General features: G+C 41.8%; 1 protein-coding gene across 1 annotated transcript; it reads right to left on the bottom strand.

Moving 5' to 3' along the window:
* Positions 1-2,342: 2,342 nt before the first annotated feature.
* On the bottom strand, positions 2,343-14,363 carry snx19a (sorting nexin 19a). The gene is made up of 12 exons (XM_033638265.2): positions 13,943-14,363; positions 11,633-13,144; positions 11,428-11,560; positions 11,240-11,340; positions 10,542-10,661; positions 9,358-9,476; positions 8,808-8,898; positions 8,567-8,717; positions 5,816-5,939; positions 4,974-5,158; positions 4,801-4,888; positions 2,343-2,816 (listed from the first exon to the last, which is right to left on the bottom strand). Exons 2-12 carry the CDS (start codon positions 13,118-13,120, stop codon positions 2,687-2,689), a joined length of 2,730 nt encoding a protein of 909 aa, XP_033494156.1. The 5' UTR covers positions 13,121-13,144; positions 13,943-14,363; the 3' UTR covers positions 2,343-2,686.
* Positions 14,364-20,845: the final 6,482 nt, after the last annotated feature.

The following is a 20,845-nucleotide window of genomic DNA, read 5'->3' as shown; positions in this document are numbered from 1 at the left end:
CAATTCCGACAACTTCAGGCATCCGCTGTCCAAAAGTCCAAGCAGACCGCACCAAGCGCACTCCTTGATCGCCTGAGCGGATCCTGTGCTTTTTATCTAGTGCCCCTGCTGTCACCCTCCAGCATCGCAGCTCAAGTTACACTGTGCATGTGCAGTCCCCCCATGTTTGATCCCGTGTCTCAGCCTTCTCTTGAATAGCCTTGTGCATAGTGGGGAAATGCAGTTTTCCCCAGATCTGTTAAAACCCAGGGCCCTCCTGAGCTTTGCCTTGGCATATATGGCACAAAGGCCCTGAGAGACAAAAATACATTGATTTAAATATAATAAAAATTAAATAAACCATGGGGCGGCACGGTGGTGTGGTGGTTAGCGCTCTCGCCTCACAGCAAGAGGGTTGCCAGTTCGATCCCGGGCGTGGGAGCCCTTCTGTGCGGAGTTTGCATGTTCTCCCCGTGTCAGCGTGGGTTCTCTCCGGGCACTCAGGCTTCCTCCCACAGTCCAAAGACATGCAGATTGGGGACTAGGTTAATTGGTAACTCTAAATTGTCCGTAGGTGTGAATGTGAGTGTGTGACCTGTCCAGGGTGTACCCTGCCTCTCGCCCGATGTCAGCTGGGATAGGCTCCAGCCCCCCCGCGACCCTCAAGAGGATGAAGCGGTTAGAAGATGAATGAATGAATGAATAAATAAACCATGTACACATATTTTTTCCATATATTTTAATTTCTGTTCGGAGAAGAAAATAAGAGAAGTCAACTCCAGATGCACGAAACCTTTTTTAACCATCCAAATCTGCTCTTACCCAGGTGTGCTGAGTGATGAATTCCACTTGATCATAGTGGCATAGGTAACTCCCTCTAAACACTTTAAAATGGCAGGTGTTGTGCTGTGTGCAAAAACTCTGGCTCATGTCCAAGAACTGCAGATGAACTGAGATGTCACCAAAGAGGCTGTAAGAAGAAGAACTTCAGAAATCCACGTACTGTTAAGTAAACTTAACAGTTTAAGTAAAAGTAAACGTAATATTCCAGAGTGTCAGCTGGTGTTACAGGAAAATCAAAAGCTCAGCAATGACACTTCTGTGATGCATAAAATTTTGTGTCAGCAGCAGTGATGGAGGAATTACTTCGGTCCTTTACTAAAGTTAAAGTACTTGTACCACACTGTAAAAACACTAGTAAAGGTCCTGCATAAAAATGTTACTTAAGTAAAAGTATTTAAGTGCAATAAGGAGGCTGTATTTAAGTATTAAATGTAAAAGTACTCATGCAGAAAAGTTAAGATAAATTTTAAAAATCAAAATTACTAACTAAGGAAAGGCAGCAAGTCTTCATATTTGAGAAGCTGAAATCATAAAATGTTTTTGCTTGACAAAGGACTTTAATGATAATCAAAATAGTTGATAGACACTTTTCTAATCAGTCAATGGTTTCTGCCGCATTTGTATATTTTTTATATGGTTTGTGTGCAAAAATCGAAATTTGTAAAGTAACTAGCAGCTAAAGCTATCAAATAACTAATGGAGTAAAAAGTACAATATTTCCCTCTGAGGTGTGGTGAAGAAGAAGTAGACAGTGGCATGACGTTAAAATACTGAAGTAAAAGTACATCTGAAAATTGTCTCTTACCTAAGGGCAAAAATGAGAAAAGATTGGTGAATCCCTGAAATAAATAGGTATGAACAAAATGAGAGCAAACACTGAATAAGCACATAAATAAGAGAACGTTTGTTCATACATCTGTTGCTATGGTACGTTGCCATATGGAAACACTTCATAGGCGCTGGTGATTTTTGCTCCTCGTTTTTTTCTTAATCTGCCACTTAGGTCAAATATAAAAGGAACATCTTTCACCATGGTTTCATAAGTCAGGCAGTGAGGTGTTAATCTCCCGCACTATTATAGCCTCATCAAAGAGATGGTCTGGGAAGCAGCGAGTACTTTTCAAAGGCTGGTCAAAAGATCATGGGAAGACTAACACTGCCTGCACTCACTTATGTTAAGTCACTTTTTATTGATGCGATTTCAGTCTGGGACTTTAGGTGAATCACTGAAAGAACATGAGTCAAATCTTTTTCTCACATGTAGTGCTTTTAATATTGAGGCCTGACTAATTTATTCTTTCTGAGACAGTTCCCACGGACAGTCGGGTAAAAGCATATTGGGACATATTAAAACATCACCACAAATGCCAATGCAATACATTATATAATAAATAAATATATATACATTATTTCAATTTCTCCAGGCTCTATGGAGAGCTTTTGCAACATTTAAAACAAGATCTCAGTGAATTAATAAATAAATGCATCTATAAAAACAAGAAATAGTTTCAGACCCTGTGCGTGTTTTGTCTATTTATTAATGCAGTGTTCGCAGTAGATCCTTCATAAGCACATTGCACATAAGAGCAGTAGTTGAGTACAATCAGCTGTTTCCCTCTGATGTTTCCCCTTTAGGTGTTTCAGAAATATTCACACAATCCTCGTCTTTCTCCTCTTTATGTCACAGCAAGTCACGAGGAAGGAGGTTTTATGAGCTCTCTGTTACCGCGGGCCAATCAGGTAATGGCTGCTGCTATCTTGTGCCATCACCCTGCTGACTCTAGTGACTCTGGGCCATTATAAATAACCCTCATACACATGTGCCGCACATTATCCATGTGAAGTACATGCTATCATGTGCTGATCATGTGTGAAGATTGTCCCTCTCTGCGTCTTTGGCCAGGCTCTGCAGCAGAGACCTCTGGAAGGCCTCGTCGCACGACTCAGGGATCAGAAACTCCAGCAGCAGGTCACAGATGCAGTAGATCAGATGCCTGTGCAAAATCACACAAACTGGGTTAATGACGGGATGACATCAGCTGTCATTAATTCAGATGCTTATAGGGATCATATGGAATATGAAATTGTTAAATAGAGCAGATGTATCTGTTACTGAATGATGTATGGCTGTGCGTGACTTGATATAATGCGGTAAGCTGAGGAGTTAGGGACCGTCTCAAAAGGGTACGCACAATCTACTTTTTTTAATTACGCAGTTGTAGCTTTCTCATTTCAGACACTTCAGGAAAACTTAACATGAATCTGGCCCTCCTAACATTTTAAAGAAAATCATGCAGTATGGCCCAGTCCCATTTTGAGTGGTGTTTTTCCACTAACCTCTCATTCTATAAAAAGTAAAATACTGAAACAACATAATACACTTCATATACTTGTCGTCAGGGTATTGAACACCTGTTACATGTGACAGGCAGAGATGCTGTCCTCTATACTAACAAGGAGAGATGGTATTCTGTAATTAGATGGATTCAGATACGTGGTTACTATTTTGGCAGCACAACATATGTTGTATGAAGTGTATAAATGATAATGAAAAACTATTTAATGCAAAAAATGAAGCAGCATTAGACAAGTTGTTACAAATACAGACACCTATACAGATATTTTTGTGACATATATGCATAGTATCTTTTCATTACACCTATAGACTGCATAAATAATGGACATAACCACCGTGACGCCACCCATTGGTTTATGGACCTTGGTTTGGTATTTTGGCCATCGCTATTTTGTTTTTTTTTGGAGCCCAAAAAAACTGTGGAGGAGCGAGCAGTGTATCTGACTGAGAAGCTGAGGACACAATTGGCAGATAGCCTGTCACTCAAAGCCGCCTGCCCTTATGTGTAACTTTGGGCCTTAATAAAATGTATTGGTGACTTATAAAAAAAAAAAAAAAATCACCCCCTACACAGTTGTCATTAACGTTGAAATTACCTATAGACACCAAAACTGTTTTTATACCAGGCTGCAAACATGTTTATTTTTTCTGTGAAGTTTGACATTTCAACATGGGGGTTTGTGGGCATTAAGCCTGTTTTGGAGCCAGCCTCAAGTGGTCATTAAAGGAACTGCAGTTTTTGGTACTTCCACGTTGACTTCATTTTTCAGCCTCTGAGGCTGCCACTTGGTTACACCCCTTGTAGTTATACAATTTAGTGTATTATAGACAGAGGTGGGACCAAGTAACACAAGTCAAGTCACAAGTGAGTCTGAAGTCTTTGTACCTGAGTCCCAAGTCAATTCCCAAGTCCTACACATTGAGTTTCAAGTCCCAAAGTCCCAAGTCATATTGCACTCTTTACTAAATGTAATGCTATTTTAACAACAGACTAATAATATATTAAATTAACAAAAATCATTATTGCTTTTTATCATTTGCACTTACTTGTTAAAACAAGTTTGTTGGAAGTTGTTGTGTCTCTGTCTGTAATTTTCTATCCGCATGTTTTGCGTACTGCATTTCATTTTTTGTTGACCACCAACTCCAAATTAAATTAGCACTTTGTGGCTCTCTCCTGCAACTTGATTGGATGCTGACAGATTGGTTCAAACAAAGTGGATCTGGGGAATTAAGTGTCAACTTGCTGGGAATGAACAGTGTTAATGTTGGCTGATTAAGGAAATTAAGAGAAATTAACGGATCTCATCAGTCATGGCACTCTTGTTTGCTTGGGGGAAGGTGTTAAGTCAAAAGGCTCAAGTCTCCAAGTGAAGTCACGAGTCACTGGTGTTTAAGTCCAAGTCAAGTTGCAAGTCAAGTCTCTTTTGATTTTGTTTAATTGAGTTTAATGTCATCAAATTTGTGACTCTAGTCCACACATCTGATTGTAGACGATAACCAGAGAAATTCACACTGCAGCTGAACACATTACTGATTCACTTTCTGAGCTCCTGAATGCAGTCATCGTAAAACAGTAGACTCAGATGTGTGTTTACTCGACAGTTTGTTCGTTGACTCACTTGTTTATCTGGTGGTCCTGTAAAGACTCCAGCATGGTCTCTAAGCTCAGTCTGTACTTCTCACTTCCCAGCATGTCAGTGATGAGCTCTGTTCAGGCACAAAGGACAACGTAGCTTCAGGAGCCTCCAAAAAATCAGCCAGCTACAAAGTGAATCTAACAGCTGTCTCATACCTGGGAGCAGCTGCATTAAACAGTCCAGACACTGCTCCTTGGTTTCCTCTCTTTCTGCGGCACTCCGCTCTGGCCGAGGTTGAGCAGGCAGTGTGCCGCCTGGCCATACAGCTTCCTGCAGCACTTGGAGGTAAATCACCCAGCAGGGGGCACTGGTAAGATGGGCAACTCCTACATCCAACCATCTGGGACAGAATCAGTAGTTTAATGCGTAAGCTTTCTTGACAAGATATCAGCCACTGAATAGAACAAAGAAGTTGGAATAAAAGCACATCCTGTACATGCAAACATGCTTTGAGTGGTGAGCGGGGAATGAAAGACATGCACACAGGGGAAAGCAAGACAAACAAGCATTTTTAAATCTGTATAAACCTCTGCAGGAGCATGAACATTTTACTGACATGCTTAGTGAACCCTAAAACTCCCAGAGGCATATGTCATGTCCAAAAATAGAGGCCTGTATAATCAGTTAATGACAGCAGGACACAAGAGATTAGACAAGCACAGTTCCCACAGACTGTGTGGTAAAAACTCGTCCAGAGGTAATTCTAGAGCCCCAGTGAGGCTTAAACATTGCATTTACAGAAAGACAAGCAATCTGAGAGAAGGTCATGCAGCAGGCGCATGCCACAAACCTCTGAGTGCCTCATATTGTAGAAAATGACCCAGCATCTGTCTGTTCAGTTGTATGAAGGAAAAATAATATGTGCAACTATGGCATCTGCAAGGAAAGTAGGTCTACAGTCAGTAGTAGGATCAGCTGCAGCGAGCGTGTAACTGCCACACACTGACTTACTTACATGTGACAGCTGTATGTGCAGTGAACTGAGGGAAACTCCTACCTCTCGATGAAGGTGCCAAAGAGCAGTCTGATGGTCTTCTGTATGTTCTCAGTGCACAGCCAACTCCACTGGTCCCTCATCAGCAGACACAAAATGTTCAAAGCAACATCTGCCACAGCTGTGTCTGCAGCACACAGCAACAAACACAGTGAAGTCACAGCAACACAATGATGGGACACCTCAAAACACATAAGACATGCTGTACAGAAAAAGCACATCAATGTTGGAAAGTGACAACTGGAAATATTCTGAATGTCTAAACTAACAGTGGAGTTTTGCTGCACCCAAGTGGTGAAGCTGCATTACTGCATGTTGATTCTGCAGCACTGCCAAGAATGAGACACTTCGTATTGACATTGGGAAAAAACTAACTACCATACATTAGAAGACTTTAAAATACTTTTAAAAGACTACATTCTGAACTCAAATCTAAAAACAATGTGAGTTTTTAGTCACACACTATCAGCACCAACTTCTGGACCCTATGCATATGCAGTCACTGCGGGCCCTCACCCTCCCCTCTTGATCCCTGTCTCTCTCATACACCTTTTTATTTTTACAGTCAGTTTTCTTTCTTCCTGTCTTTCTTTCTTTCTCTCTCAATGGACTGTTGAACTTTCTTTTGTGTCCAGCAAAGTTGGCAGTTTATTTAAGTCGGGGGGCGTCTGTGGCTTGGTGGTAGAGCAAGCGCCCCATGCAGAAGGCTGGGGCGCAGCCTGGGTTCGACTCCAGCCGCCTGTGGCCATTTGCTGCATGTCACTCCCCCTCTCTCTCCCCCCCTCATGCTTGTCTGTCCTGTCCATTAAAGGCTAAAAATGCCCCAAAAAATATCTTAAAAAAAAAAAAAAAAATTCTTTAAGTCAGTAGCGTAGTGGATAGTGCTGGCGCCCCACAGAACAGAGGTGATGCCTCGCTGCAGTGGTCACATGTTTGACTCCGACTTGCACCTTTTTGGAATTTCCCAACTGTGGGATCAATAAAGGTGTATCTTATCTGATCTTAAGTAGGAAACAGAAAATGGAAAGAGGGCAGAGGTGTGATTCTTTACTTGCTTTCAAGAGTCTACTTAGAGCACGAGTACTATTAGAATATAAATAATATGTCAGATGGAGGATTTGGATGCTTTTTGAGACGTATGGGATTATGAAGGCTTGCTTTTCTCTTTAAAAGACTTGGAAATCACTTTTGTTATGTGTTGCTTTAATCAAAGTGAACTTATTTATTTTATTTATTTATTTTTGATCTGTATTCTACTCTGTGTTTGTCTTTGTTGCAAACTATTGTAAATGAAGAATAATTTTGTTTAAAAACTCAAAAAAAACCTCTCTCTCTTTCTTTCTCTTCTTTTTTTTTTGGAACCCTGATTTCATTTCTTGGGAAAAGACATGACTGTACATCAGTGCTCCAGTAGCATAAAAGTCACGAACTCTGCTCTTTTTTTTTTTGTTTAGAGATGAATCCTAGTGCTGAGACAGATTCAACCATTTTACGCCTTTAAGGGTGAGAGGGACCTCAAGTTAGTTATTCCTTTTGCTCTCTTTGAAAAACACCTCAATAAGGTGTCAGCTAGTTGGAGGAAGAGTGCCAGGGAGCTGAAAGTTTCTAGTAAATGACCATCACTAAAAACAATCTATCTGCTGTTAGCTATAATGTATATCATTTCCAGTTAATTTTATTATATAAAATGTGTGTTTTCTGCTTAAAAAGTACAAATGTAGAAAGATAAAAAGCATTCTCCCCTCTTTTAAGCGCTCCTGTCTCCAGCTGAGTACACAGCTGACAGGTAGCTTACATTGTTTGTTTACATGATGACAAAGAAGCACATTTTTTACAGATTCACTGTGGACAGAGAGTAAAGCTAGCTTGGTGTTAAGACACACGCATATCCCATAAAGCAGGGGTGTCAAACATATGGCCTGGGGGCCAGAACTGGTCCATCAGTGGGTTCAATCCGGCCCACCTATGCGCACTTGATGCACTTGTGAAGGCTAAGAGGTGCCAGGTTTCAGGAGCAAGTTAAATACTGAGAGTTTTGTTATGTAAAATTCTGCTTCAGAGGCTTTTCCACCCTCACCAGAACATACATCTTCAGATTTTTAGTTTTGTGTGATGTCAGGATTACTACACAATAGTGGAAATGTACAGAAAAATGCACATGTAATGACAGTGAGTAGTCAACTGACTGAATGTGGGAAAACTGAAATACTGTGAAATTGCATTTATTCTTCTGAAGACATCACAAGTTGTTTGTCATCTGTTTTGTGGAAGGATGAGTGTTTTTAAAATGCACTTCTTTAAACAAAAGAAAGGTTAAAAAAAAAAAATGGAGGTGTTTGTTATTTATAGGATATGATGCAATGGTTTTACTGGTCTGACCCACCTGCAATCAAATTGGACTGTATGCAGTCCATGAATTAAAATGAGTTTGACACCTGTGCCCTAAACAGATCCTTTAAAAAGTGTGTGCAGCATATCCACGACAAGACACTGGCAGAGGAGATGGACAGCCAGGACACTGTCATGTTATTTTGGCACGAAAATATAAGACCCAGGCAAATAACTTCAGCAAAATGATTTTGAAGTACTGCAAAAGTAATCAAAAGTATTTAGAATAGTTAGTTTGAGTAATCTAGTGAAATATGTTACTAATTACATTTCAGGGCATGTACTCAGTAATCTGTAGTAAAATATGTTTTCAAAGTAACCCTCCCAACACTGGGTATGAGACAAGACTGTTGTGTAAATCTCAACCTGTCCCGTGACTTTTCCCTGAAGTCTTCTTGTCTTTGCCGGGCTGCTCACAGCTCTGCTTGGCCGTCTCCTTCCCATTCGACTCACATAAAAGTCTTTCCTGCTGTTTGACAAAGCCCTCCAGGCTAGACAGTGACATGCCATTGAGGACCTATGATTAGCAGAGCAAAAATGTCAGCTGTGTCCCGTTTAAGACACACATTTGTCAGTCGGACACGGTAAATACAGCATGGTAACTTACAGAGCTGCCTTCACTGAAGCAGTAGGTCACTTTAGGGTGTATGTCAGGTATATTCAGAGATGGGGAAACTTTGCTTGGGAACATAAGCCTCCTGAAATCCAGAAGCAAAACACTCACAAATTCACAAGAATACCGGAGGAACAAGATCATTCAATGTGTATCTAAGTGTTGTAATTTTTTAATTGAATTGCACTGTTTGTTTTATTTGATTATCCTCTCTGTGAGACAGACCCATGGATTAGAGGTCATAAAATAAACATTGTAAATCAATAAGACACAAAGAACAACATTCCTGCTACACAAAATAAAACAGATCTATATCAAAATGTTCTCTAGCCTTTGCTCTTCCTTGTAAACCCCTGTATAATGTTATCTCTTAAAGCCTCTGAGATTTGTTTCAAGCGACTCAGTCTATGAGGGTAAAGTGCTTTTTGATTGATCTGGTCACAACTTGTCATTCGGGGTCACAAGTGGACACTGTTTTGTTGTCAAAAAGTCACATGGCAGACATTTTGGGAACAAAGGCACTGGCCTGCTACAGAGCACTCACCTGTACTTTCTGCTGTCCATTGTTCTTCCATCAGCGTCTCCCTCAAGGTCCTCCGTCGGACTGAGGGGCTCAGGATGAGGGAAAGCCGTCTTCAAGGTGTCTAAAGCATTTTCCACCATCTTTAATGGCAATCAAGGTGGAGAAGACAAGAGATTATTATATTCCCCTAAAGTAGCTCTCACTTTTCATTGAATCTATAGTGTTTATTAGCGAGCTTTAGAGACCCTGGAAGGCAAAATCTGTTACCTTTAGACTCTCTGATTAGATTTATCTCAAAACACTTTAAGTACATAAAACAAATATCTTTAAAGACCAATGTGTTTTGGCCTGTGGTCTTGATCGGGTCATCATGAAACTCAGTACAAAACATAAATAAAAAAGGTGGCGGCACAGTGAAGCAGTGGTTAGCATTGTCACCTCACAGCAAGAGTGATCCTGGTTGAAACCCCAGGGTACGGGAGCCCCCCTGTGCAGAGTCTGCATGTTCTCCCCCTTGTAAGCATGGGTTTTCACCGGCTACTCCAGCTTCTTCCCACAGTCCAAAGACATGCAGGTTAATTGCTGACTCTAAAAATTGCCCTTAGGTGTGAATGTGAGCATGAATAGTTTTTCATCTTTATGTGTTGTAGAGTTTTTTGTGTGATGATGACCCTAAATGAAAAGTCAGGAGGTCACCAAAAGGATTCATTGTCTGGGGACTGTGAGTATATTTCATTAACCTTTGGCCCGATACTGATAAGATTTTTTATTTTTTTTTCTGAAACACAAATTGTTGGCAGAGCAGACCAACTGGCTGACATCATCATCAGACCAGGCTGATAGGGCCAATAGATTTGAGCTACTTTGAGTTTCAATTTAATTTGACAAGGTCATTTTCTCCAGGTACTCCGGCTTCCTCCCACAGTCCAAAGACATGCAGGTTAAGTGATAGCGTGGCGACCTGTCCAGGGTGTCCCACGCCTCTCACCCAATGTCAGCTGGAAAAGGCTCCAGTCCCCCAGCGACCCCCAGCATGATAAGCAATTACAGAAAGTAAATAAACAAATGAATGAATTTAAATAGTTGTGAAACAATCTTTTTCTCTATGTCTATGATTTTACCACATGGACACGTTTTGATCTTATTCTATCAATCAATTTTATCAGTGTCCTCACAAAACCTACAGTATGAAGATTCTTTCTCACCTTATCAATTCTTGACTTGACAAAAGGCCGTCTTCCAAAATATGTACAAACATCAGAGTTAAGAGCCAGGAACTCCTGCATGTCCTCATTGTTTGATGTTTCAGGAATGCTGCTTAATTGCTAGAGAAGGACAAAAATCAATCAAATTACAGACTCACAAAAGTCATCTCATTAACTGAGCATAGCATTAGCTCAGGCAGGACACAACGTCAAGCTCAGCTCACATCCCAGCTACATCAGCTGATCTCAAGCAGCCCAATCAACCAATGGAGCAGCTGATTGATAGAAGGGAGTCAGCTGATAGATCACATGATTCCTTTCTATGCAACCAATTGGCGAATCTCATTCAGGACGCCCTATTTAAACTGCTCTGGCCTGCCTACTGTTGCTGCTTCCTCTGCAAGCCACTGTGCAACCCACGTCCACCCCAGCTCCTCCTTTTCATGCTGTGTTTTACTTATGAGTGTCATTTCTGTTTGTCATTGATGCTGCTCTCCCTGCCTCAGACTTTCCATGAAGGCGCATGGAAGGGCAGGGAGGTTTGCTCTCTCCACATCAGGTTTTCTATATAGGCCCAAGAAGAAAGGCAGAGGCCCCAGAATAGAGCCGTACCAGCAAATATAATACTGGAAATGGAAATAAAGTTTTCCATGACTAAAGTAGTCCTGACTGAACTGAAGTTATGATCTTGTACTTACTTTAAGGAATGTATCCAGTTGGTTTTTACGGGCTTCAACCTTGTCGCTGTCTGCACTGCCAAACGAAAGGTCAGGGAACATTTTCTTTGGGCCTTTGACATCTGAAAATCCATCACATTGATTTTCAATAATGCATCTGTGTTGGTATGCAGTTCAATGGTCAATTAAAGGGGATGATCATTTCTTACTCTTGATTACTTTCTTGACTTCAGGCCTCTCCTCCAAACGTGTTTGCAAGTTGAGGAACTCGCTGTATCTCCGGTTGACAGTGTGACAGGACACAGGTTGCAGAGTACCGCCGTTTTCAGCCATCGTCTCAAACTGTAAAACAGAAAGTGGAGGTCAGTGTGTGGTAACTGATATTAAACATAAGAGAGTAGGAGGTGGCAGTACCTTTACGGTGTAGAGAGTATAGGGATGTGTGCCTGTGCCACGTTGCTCCTTCGCAGTGACAGTGCCAGAAATTTGCACGTTCTGGATGTTGACAGGTGTAGCTTGGTTACTGGAGGTATCAAAGTTGCATGAGGTTAGACAAACTCTTCTTGGAGAACAAGTTGGGGATTTCTCCTGGGCCATACCTGCTGGCCACTGGGAGTCCTCAGGCACCACAACCTTTGGCCCAAGATTTTTCAAAGGACCAAAGCAGCCGAATGCCTCATCACCCTTTAAATTTATGACATTGCAGAAGTTTGTTGGAGGACCACATTCGCAAAAGCCTCCTGTCAGGTCATCTTCAGAGTCTGATGGAATTAGAGAGTCAAGTGAAATTATTTTGGGCTCTGATGAGTGGGAGTAGTGGCCAGACGGGAATGCACAGCAGTTCACTTTGCAAGGTGTGAGCAAACCTGCGTCACAGCCTTCTACTTTCCCAGCAGACGTCAGGCTAACCATGCTGCTCTGTGAGGAATCCCTCTCACACATGGTTTTCTGGCTCTGCAGATCATCAAGGTCAGAGGTGCTTCTGCTGGTAGGGTGATCAGAAGAAGAGAGGGACCTGCAGGTGGTCCAGGACTCCTGCAGGATCTGACATCCATATAGTGAGGCTGCAGCTGGGAGTTCATCCACACTGATTTCCTGTGGTTCTCTGGACCTGGTGATTATGTCTACAATGGTCTGGTTGAGCCAGTCGGGATCAGACACCCTGCTTATAAGCGGCAACAGCACGTTGCAGGTGATGAGTTCTGTAACCATGTAGCCTCCTGTCCTGGTTTCCATCTGAGGGTATGGAACAAGCACATGTAAGACGAGGTTTACCAGAGCTCTTGAGTAGCTGAGCTCAGCGACTGCATTGCTCACAGCTGGATGAGGGGCATCTACTTCACTGTACAGCTGCCAGAGGCTGATTCTCTCCTTTTGTGTCAACTGTATTTGTCTTGCCGTCATGTAGCTCTGCAGGTGACAGCCGTACAGCTCTAGCAGCCGTTGAACCAGTGCTTTTCTGTCCACTCGCCGTGCACGCTCCTTCAGCTCCATCACTGACTCCAGCATCGAATCACACACCGAACGCTCAAACTCCCCCTCCACCCCTGGCAGCAAAGTGCGATACCACGAGGACACAAAATCACGCACCGCTTTGTGGACAACACTGTTGATCTCGTGGTTCAACCTCCACTCATGTTCAGGTGAATTCAGGGGTGGGTTAACTTTGCCAAGAGGCAAAAAGTGCTCCAAGTGGAGAAGGCTGTTTGCGTCCAGTAAGGCACGGGACCCGAGCCAACCCCCCAGAACCACCAAGAGACTGGTGAAGATGCAGAGGAGCCAGACGTTCACAAGGAGATGGAAGAGGACGAGCCATGCCAGCAGAGCTCCGAGTCCTAAAAGCCTCCGCTGCCCAATGAACTCTGATAACGTCCAGTGATTAGAGCTCTTTGTGGAAGGCATTATAGTCAGCAGGGGAAATGTGTCCTGTTGAGAAAAGACAATGATATATCATGTTACATACCAAGCACAAAGAATAAGAGTAGAGGTGCTGTAGAACTCTACACAACCAAACAGCATTGCTTAAAACATTACTTGATAAATGGTTAGTTGTGAACCTTAGCTGCAAAATGCTGCTGTATATTGATGGGACTTTTCACTGTTGTTTAAAGGTGCAGCTCAGAAATACTTTCATTATTGATTTATCTATTTTCTTGTATGTCTAAAACAAACAAACAACAATATGGTTGCATGACATAACATTGCTAGCACGGCACCGCTGTGAAGCCCTGTTCGGGTTGATGACACTCAGGTACAGCTACCTAAAAACTGCCACTAAAATTCTCTGAGATTCAATATTAGCCAGGTTGCTCCTTCAGTAACAATAGTTGGTTAACTGCCTTGTGGTAAAATAATGCCAACAGCAAACCAATTAAAATGCAGTGATTATAATCAGCCTTACCACATGGGACAGCTAACGTCATAATTTATCACAGAGCGGGACCTGTTGCCATGGCAATTTGTAAACTTTGAAGGACAGTGAGTCTTCTGCTGCAGCTGTGGCAGCTACTGTTTTCTTTCTTTTTCTTTCATTGACATTTTGACTAAACCTTTAGAAAAATGCCCCTGGAAAACCTGAACATCTACTGTATATCTAGCAGACAGGGCTAATGTACACCTAGCATTAGCAGCTAGCCTACAGTCCACTGACATGACACCACAGGTATTAGGAACATACACCCCTGTTGTAAAAACCAGCTAGGAGACAGTAAAAAAAAATGTTACCTGAAAAGTTGCAGGAGCTTTACAACACAAATACAGCCCATACGGGACGTCCTCCTCTTCCTCTTCCTCAGGGACATTGCTCTAATCCTCCAGCAAAGATAATCTGGGTCAGTCTGTAAGTCAACATAGACGCTTGGCCCATATGGACAGCTAACTAGCTGTTAGGTGTCCACTTGACCTGCCAGAAGGCAAACACAGTCCCATTGTTCACAGCTCTGTGGTCGCACACATGTAGTGTGCAAAAACTTATGAGATAAATACAAAAATAAATACATACTTCAGTTAATAAATAAAACAATATCTTTATAACTAAATGCTGAAATAAAGTAACAAGTACATAAATAAAGTGTTGGTGTTCAGTCAGGATGTAAGAAAAAGTGTCTTCACTTTATCTCTACATTTCTTTAGGCCTACATTTACAGTTATTTATTCATGGGTTTCCACATCTTTATTCTTTATTTCGGCTTGTAAGAGCCACAGTGTATGGATATAAGTACATTTAAATATCATGCAAAAATAATTTCCAGACATTGTATAAAATATAGGTAATGTATAAAAATGTAAAAAGACAAAATGCATGTAGGCTATGTTGAATTTTGAGAATGTTGCTCCCTTTAATTTCATAATTTATGTGCAGGTTAGTTGAGCAGAGAGCTGCATTAGGCACAGGAGCACCCTGTATTTTTACCGTGTGACTCAGTGTAATTTTAACTTTTCACTAAACATTTTAAACTGAATTACATTCCCTGTCATTTGCGTCAGACTGAAGTTACTGTGTCACCACAAGGCGACTTCTGTGTGTATGATAATAAGGTAGTAGCTTGTAATTACATCTCTGTGAAGCAGGATTGGTTTCAAGAGCTTGCCCAGCTGATCAGTCCTGCTTTCAAGTGAGGTTAGCACCACCCACATCATTAAACTACAGACACAGAGATTATTAATGAAGACGTGCAGAAATAAATTAATGCAGAAATGTGGAAATACAAATGATGCAGAAATACAGAAATAAATTAAAGTAAATTATAAAAATAAAATATGAAATAAACCAAAATCAAAATTTTGACCATCTATTTATTTCAACATTTAATAATATTTTTATTGTCTTTAGTTACTGACAGTTTATTTATTTTCTATCCTAAATGTGCTGTATTGAAATTAGTGTACATGACAAAATAGACATCATGTATACTGCATGTTTAACTGTATTATTGTAATAACATTATAAAGCATCAGTTACATTTCAACAAATGCAATGATTTTGAAGCTGACAGAGGATGCTGGCAGAAAGCCAGAATGATGCAAAAATGAACTGCAGAAAAGCAAAAGAACTTCAAACACAACATGACTTCACCAGGAAGAAGAAGTCCATCAAAGATGACCACAGGGTGGGTTTTAAGCAACCCGGAGACACTGGCCATCTGCTTCCAATTCCTTAATGACCTCCGGCTCCATTAACCAGGTGTCAAGGCTTTTCAGAGAAAGCTGGACACAGGGGTCGCAGGGGTCCCATGGGAGCTATGCACAGCACAATTGGAGCTGCAGTGTTGGAGGGTCACAACACATAGCACTAGAAATAAAGGGATGGCACTTACCCCTTCATGACAACTCTATGGGGGGGGTGAATTTTTATATAACTCACCTATTTACATTTTATTAAGGCTTAAAGTTATGCATGATTAAGGGCAGGCTGCTTTGAGTGACTGGCTGTCTGCTTATAGTTTCGTTGACCTCAGTCAGATCCACCCTCTCGCCTAGATTTGGTCATCTCTGGCTCCAAAAACCCAAACTGCACCAAGCCGCCGTTCCATCTCACGCTCCATTCTACCCTCACTCGTGAACAAGACTCTGAGATACTTGAACTCCCTCGCTTGAGGCAGCAGCTCTCTCCCAACCCAGAGCGGGCAATCCACTGGTTGCGTCCATTATTTTTACAGTCTATGATGGAGATTGGCTTTCGGACCCAGCCTCAAGTGGCCATTAGAGGAACTGCGCTTTTTGGCTTTTAGACGTCCACTGACATAGCACTGCTATTTGATGACTTCAGTTGGTGCCACTGCATCAACAACTGCCGCCGTATTATACCACCGTAAAAGGTGCTTTTTTGCATCAGTATCTAACGTCCAGATCACTGACAAAGCGGCGGCATTTGACAAGGTCAGAATGAGAACAGGTTGGGGTAGTGACAGGTACTTTTTCAAGGACCACTTCGGTTGAGGTTTCAAGCCAGCTGAGCCAATAAGGTGGAGTTACACTGCAGACAGGTCAGAGGGAATTGTCACTAGAATTATCACTTAGGCAAGATGGCACATGCTGCAAAAGCCCGCTAGTTTTAAACATCCAAGCTACCATAAATACAGACCAAAATTCTTTGCAGTGGAAACTTAAACACAGAAAAGAACCTAGAACCAAAAGTGAGTCGAGCTGAACCATGCCATGGGAATAAGGTATAACTGGATGAGCCTTTGCTTCCAGTTCTAGTTCTGTTCTCAGATGAAGTTTGCCTTCTGGACGGCCTCCACCCAAACCAGGAGGGGTCACGGCTTTTATCAGTCAACACTGACCTGACCGTCCGATCCTGCACCACAGCCACCTCCTGACTTACTGCTCACCCACCTCCACCCTCCTCCACTACACATTGCACCAGACACACTTCTCCCTCAGTAGCACCTTCTCTGCAACCGGAAACACAGGACATTCACACCATAAAAACTATCATTAGACTTAGAAAGTTAAAAATCAGGAATGTTTTTAGACCTAACCGTGTTTTTAACATCCATTTGAAAAGTCATGAAGAGCACACGTTCAGCACAAACATTAAAATGGCAGTGCTGAACGTGCACTCCCTTTTAAACAAATCTTTTATCATAAATGATTTAATTTTAGACAGTAACCTAGACAGTATTCTCCTTACAGAGACATGGCTTGGCGCCAACCAAATTTTAACTTTTTATATTCTATTAGGGGAGGTAAAAGAGGAGGCGGAACTGCATCAGTAACAAAAACCACAATGTCCTCAAATGAAGTTTCTTTTAGCAGTTACACATCATTTGAGCATCATGCCTTTGTTTTTAGCAGCCCTCCTATCCTTTGCATAACAGTTTACAGACCACCCCAGTACTCCACTTCTTTGATCAGTGATTTCTCTGAATTATTATCAGTCATTCACTCCACCTACAACAGGATTTTAATAACTGGTGATTTTAATCTACACATTGACAACACCTCGGACCCAGTATCCAGAGAATTTTTAAACCTCTTAAACTGTTTGGATTTTAAACAACATATCACGCAGCCGACCCACAGCAGAGGGCACACCCTGGACCTGGTCATAACCTATGGCCTGTCCGTCGGTATGTCCTCTGTTGTGGATCTGGCTGTGTCCGACCACTTTTGTGTGTTTTTTAACATCACCAGTTTTAACCAACAGGAGGCCCCGGTGAGAACAGTGAGGAAACGCTACCTAACTTCTGAAGTGGCTGCAAATTTTATCCAGATTTACAGAGTACTCCTGCAGAGATTTTACCAGCACCCTGTGATTTTATTGTGGACAATTTTAACAACAAACTCAAGTCAACGCTGGACTCAGTGGCTCCACTTTTAATCAAAACAATTAGAACAAAACCTACTCCCCCATGGAGAAATCAGGAAATCAAACAACTGAAAAGATACTGCAGGAGTGCTGAGAGAAGATGGAGAAAATCAAACCTAACAGTCCACTACGAAATATTACGTCAACATCTCAAAACCTACAATAACGCAGTCAAACAGGCAAGAATTTCCCACTTCAAAAAACTAATCTCTGACAATAAAAACAATCCCAAATTCCTCTTCTCCACAATTGATATTTTGTGGAGATATAATTAATATAATTATATAATTATATTTTGCCCTTTGTGAGGACTTTGCAGACCACTTCAGAAGTAAAATCAATGACATCAGATCCAGTCTTTTATCGCAACAGATTTTAACTGTGGACACACCTGGATCATTGCTTTTACCTGAGGAAACACTGGAGAGTTTTGCCCTGGTTGATGCGAGGACACTTGGCCGAGTTTTCTCCCAAGTAAAGCCCACAACCTGCCTTTTAGACCCAATTCCCACACCATTTTTTAAAACATTTTATGGATTCTTTGAGGAACAGCTACTGTACATGGTGAATTGCTCTCTTCAGACAGGTGTCTTCCCGGCCTCCTTGAAAAGGGCAGTGGTGAGGCCCCTTCTGAAGAAGAGCAATTTAGACCCCAACCTTTTTAATAATTATCGACCTGTATCCAACTTACCATTTTAAGCAAAATTTTAGAGAAACTGGTTTTTAACCAAGTAAATGATTTTTTAAATACAAATAACACTTTAGAGAAGTATCAGTCTGGTTTTAGGATGAACCACAGTACTGAGACAGCCCTTTTAAAGATTTTAAACGACATCAGGTGCAATTTAGATAACCATAAACTCACAGTCTTGGTACTACTGGATCTAACCGCCGCCTTCGATACAGTAGACCATCACATTTTATTAAATAGACTGAGGCACCTGGTCAGCCTCTCTGGTACTGTTTTTAACTGGTTCGTCTCTTACCTTACTGATCGACACTTCTTTCTAAGTCTGGATACATGTTCCTCAGGAACCCATGAGATAAAGTGTGGGGTCCCCCAGGGGTCAATTTTAGGTCCAACTCTTTTTAATCTCTACATGCTTCCTCTGGGGGACGTCATCAGGAGGCACGGCATCAGCTTTCATAGTTATGCTGATGATACGCAACTGTACATCGCCGTGTCTCCTGATGACACAGGGCCAATTGATGCCCTTTTTAACTGCATTTTAGATATAAAGTCATGGATGGCAGTGAATTTCCTGCAGCTCAACCAGGACAAAATAGAGGTTTTAGTCATTGGTCCTAAAGGCCAGAGAGAGAAACTTTTACCAAAACTACAGGATTTTAAACCAACACAATCTGTAAAAAATCTGGGTGTGATTTTTGACTCTGAGCTCTGTTTTATTCCACATATTAAAAACATAACAAAGGCAGGTTTCTACCACTTTAAGAATATAGCCAGAGTCCACCAGCACGGAGGTGCTGATGCATGCTTTTATCTCCTGTAGGTTAGATTATTGTAATGCCCTGCTCTCTGGTCTTCCCAAAAAGAGTATCTCAAATCTACAATTATTACAGAATTCAGCTGCACGAGTGCTGACGAGGACCAGAGGGCGGGAGCACATTACACCAGTTTTAAAATTGCTGCATTGGCTCCCCGTGCGCTTCAGGGTCGATTTTAAGGTTATTTTATTAGTTTTTAAATGTCTTAACGGTCTTGGGCCTTCTTATTTATCTGACCTGCTTTTACCATATCAACCCTCGCGGACCCTGAGGTCCTCCGGCACCAGCCTTTTAACCATACCACAAGTTAGGACTAAAACACACAGGGAGGCGGCATTTAGTTATTATGGCCCCCAATTGTGGAACAGCCTGCCGGAGAACCTCAGAGCTGCAGAGACTGTTGATGTTTTTAAAAAGAGGCTCAAGACTCATCTTTTTAATCAGGCTTTTAACTGATCTCTTTATTTATCTATTTTAAATTCCTCTTATAACCAATTTATCTATCCATTATCTATTTTTTATTTATTTTTTATATTCTTACCCTTCCTCTTTTTACGTTCTTATCTCATTTAACCTTTATCTTTTGTTATTTTAGTTAGCCTATAGGTTTTAGTTTTGATGCATTTTATGTCTCTGTTTTAGATCATTCTTACCTAGCTACTAACTCAATTTTATGAGCTAAATAGCTTTTTGTTTATTTGGTTCTTTTTATACCTTTTATCCTATCTTACTGTTTTAGTCCCTCAGCTTTTAGCTCCAGTGTTTCCTTATGGGGGCCTACCACACTGAGAGTTGTTCCTGGTCTCCCGAAGGGGGTGCCGTTGGGAGACCGCTCTGACCTGGGTGGCTGTAGGGCACTGCACCTCGGTGTGGAGCCTCATGTCTGCCCAGGTCCGGGAGGTCTCTATGGCGGCGCTCCCTGTGGCTGTGGACCGTGGGCCCTCTCAGTGTGGATGGCCCCCAGAGGTGGCTTTTTCCTTGTCTCGGGTCTCGGTGCTCGGCCATGTCTCTTTAGTGATAGCTAGTGTGTGTGTGTGTGTGTGTGTGTGTGTGTGTGTGTGTGTGTGTGTGTGTGTGTGTGTGTGTGTGTGTGTGTATATTTACTATCTCTATGCGGGGTGGGAGGGTTGGGTTTTCTCTTTTCTTTTTGTTTTCTGTTTTGGATCTTTGTTGTTTTTAACCTCTGTGAGGCACTTTGTGTTACTGTTGTATGAAAAGTGCCATACAAATAAAGTTGATTTGATTCAGGGTATTCAGAGTACCAAAAGTGACGGTAGAGCTGGCTCAAACGTGGTTACACGTTTGAGCCAGCATGCTCACAAACATCATTTGTTATGCTCACACTTTTGTCTTCCCTTGTGCTCTAATCTAATAAACATTGCACACATAATCCAATAACCCCAGCACACAAATCTAATAATCACTGTGCTCCCAAAAGTTGACCTGAGTAGCACTCAGATTTGTTTTGTGCATGCTCTGTCATGAACTTGGGCAAGAAAAGGCAGGGCTCAAATGCACGACTCAGACCGGTTACACACAGTAAAACAAGGTTTATTCCAGGCAGCGGTATATACACAAGGAAGTAGTACAAACCAGGCAGAGGTATCCAAGACGTGAGGCAAAAAGGCAAGGTCAAAAAACAGGCAAGGATCAAACACACTATGACTATGACTGAGAGAAACGCTGGAACGTGAGCAGTGAGCATCGACGAACTGGCAACGAGACAAGACACACGAGGAATGTATGCAGGACTGATGGGGAGTGATTAGACACAGGTGCGGGAGACACAATCAGGGATCAGGTGCACA

The sequence above is a fragment of the Epinephelus lanceolatus genome, chromosome 11, assembly GCF_041903045.1.
Source record: "Epinephelus lanceolatus isolate andai-2023 chromosome 11, ASM4190304v1, whole genome shotgun sequence".
Taxonomy (NCBI): domain Eukaryota; kingdom Metazoa; phylum Chordata; class Actinopteri; order Perciformes; family Serranidae; genus Epinephelus; species Epinephelus lanceolatus.
The sequence above is the reverse complement of the archived record's forward strand: the minus strand, read 5'-3'. Positions and strand labels throughout refer to the sequence as shown.

Excerpts from the sequence above, each read along its gene's own strand:
- snx19a (XM_033638265.2), bottom strand. The coding sequence starts at position 13,120 with ATGCCTTCCACAAAGAGCTCTAATCACTGGACGTTATCAGAGTTCATT. Across the intron at positions 10,662-11,239 it reads AACTGGATACATTCCTTAAA|CAATTAAGCAGCATTCCTGA; the intron begins GTAAGTACAAGA and ends GTCCTTCTCTAG. Across the intron at positions 9,477-10,541 it reads TCAAGTCAAGAATTGATAAG|ATGGTGGAAAATGCTTTAGA; the intron begins GTGAGAAAGAAT and ends TTGCCATTAAAG.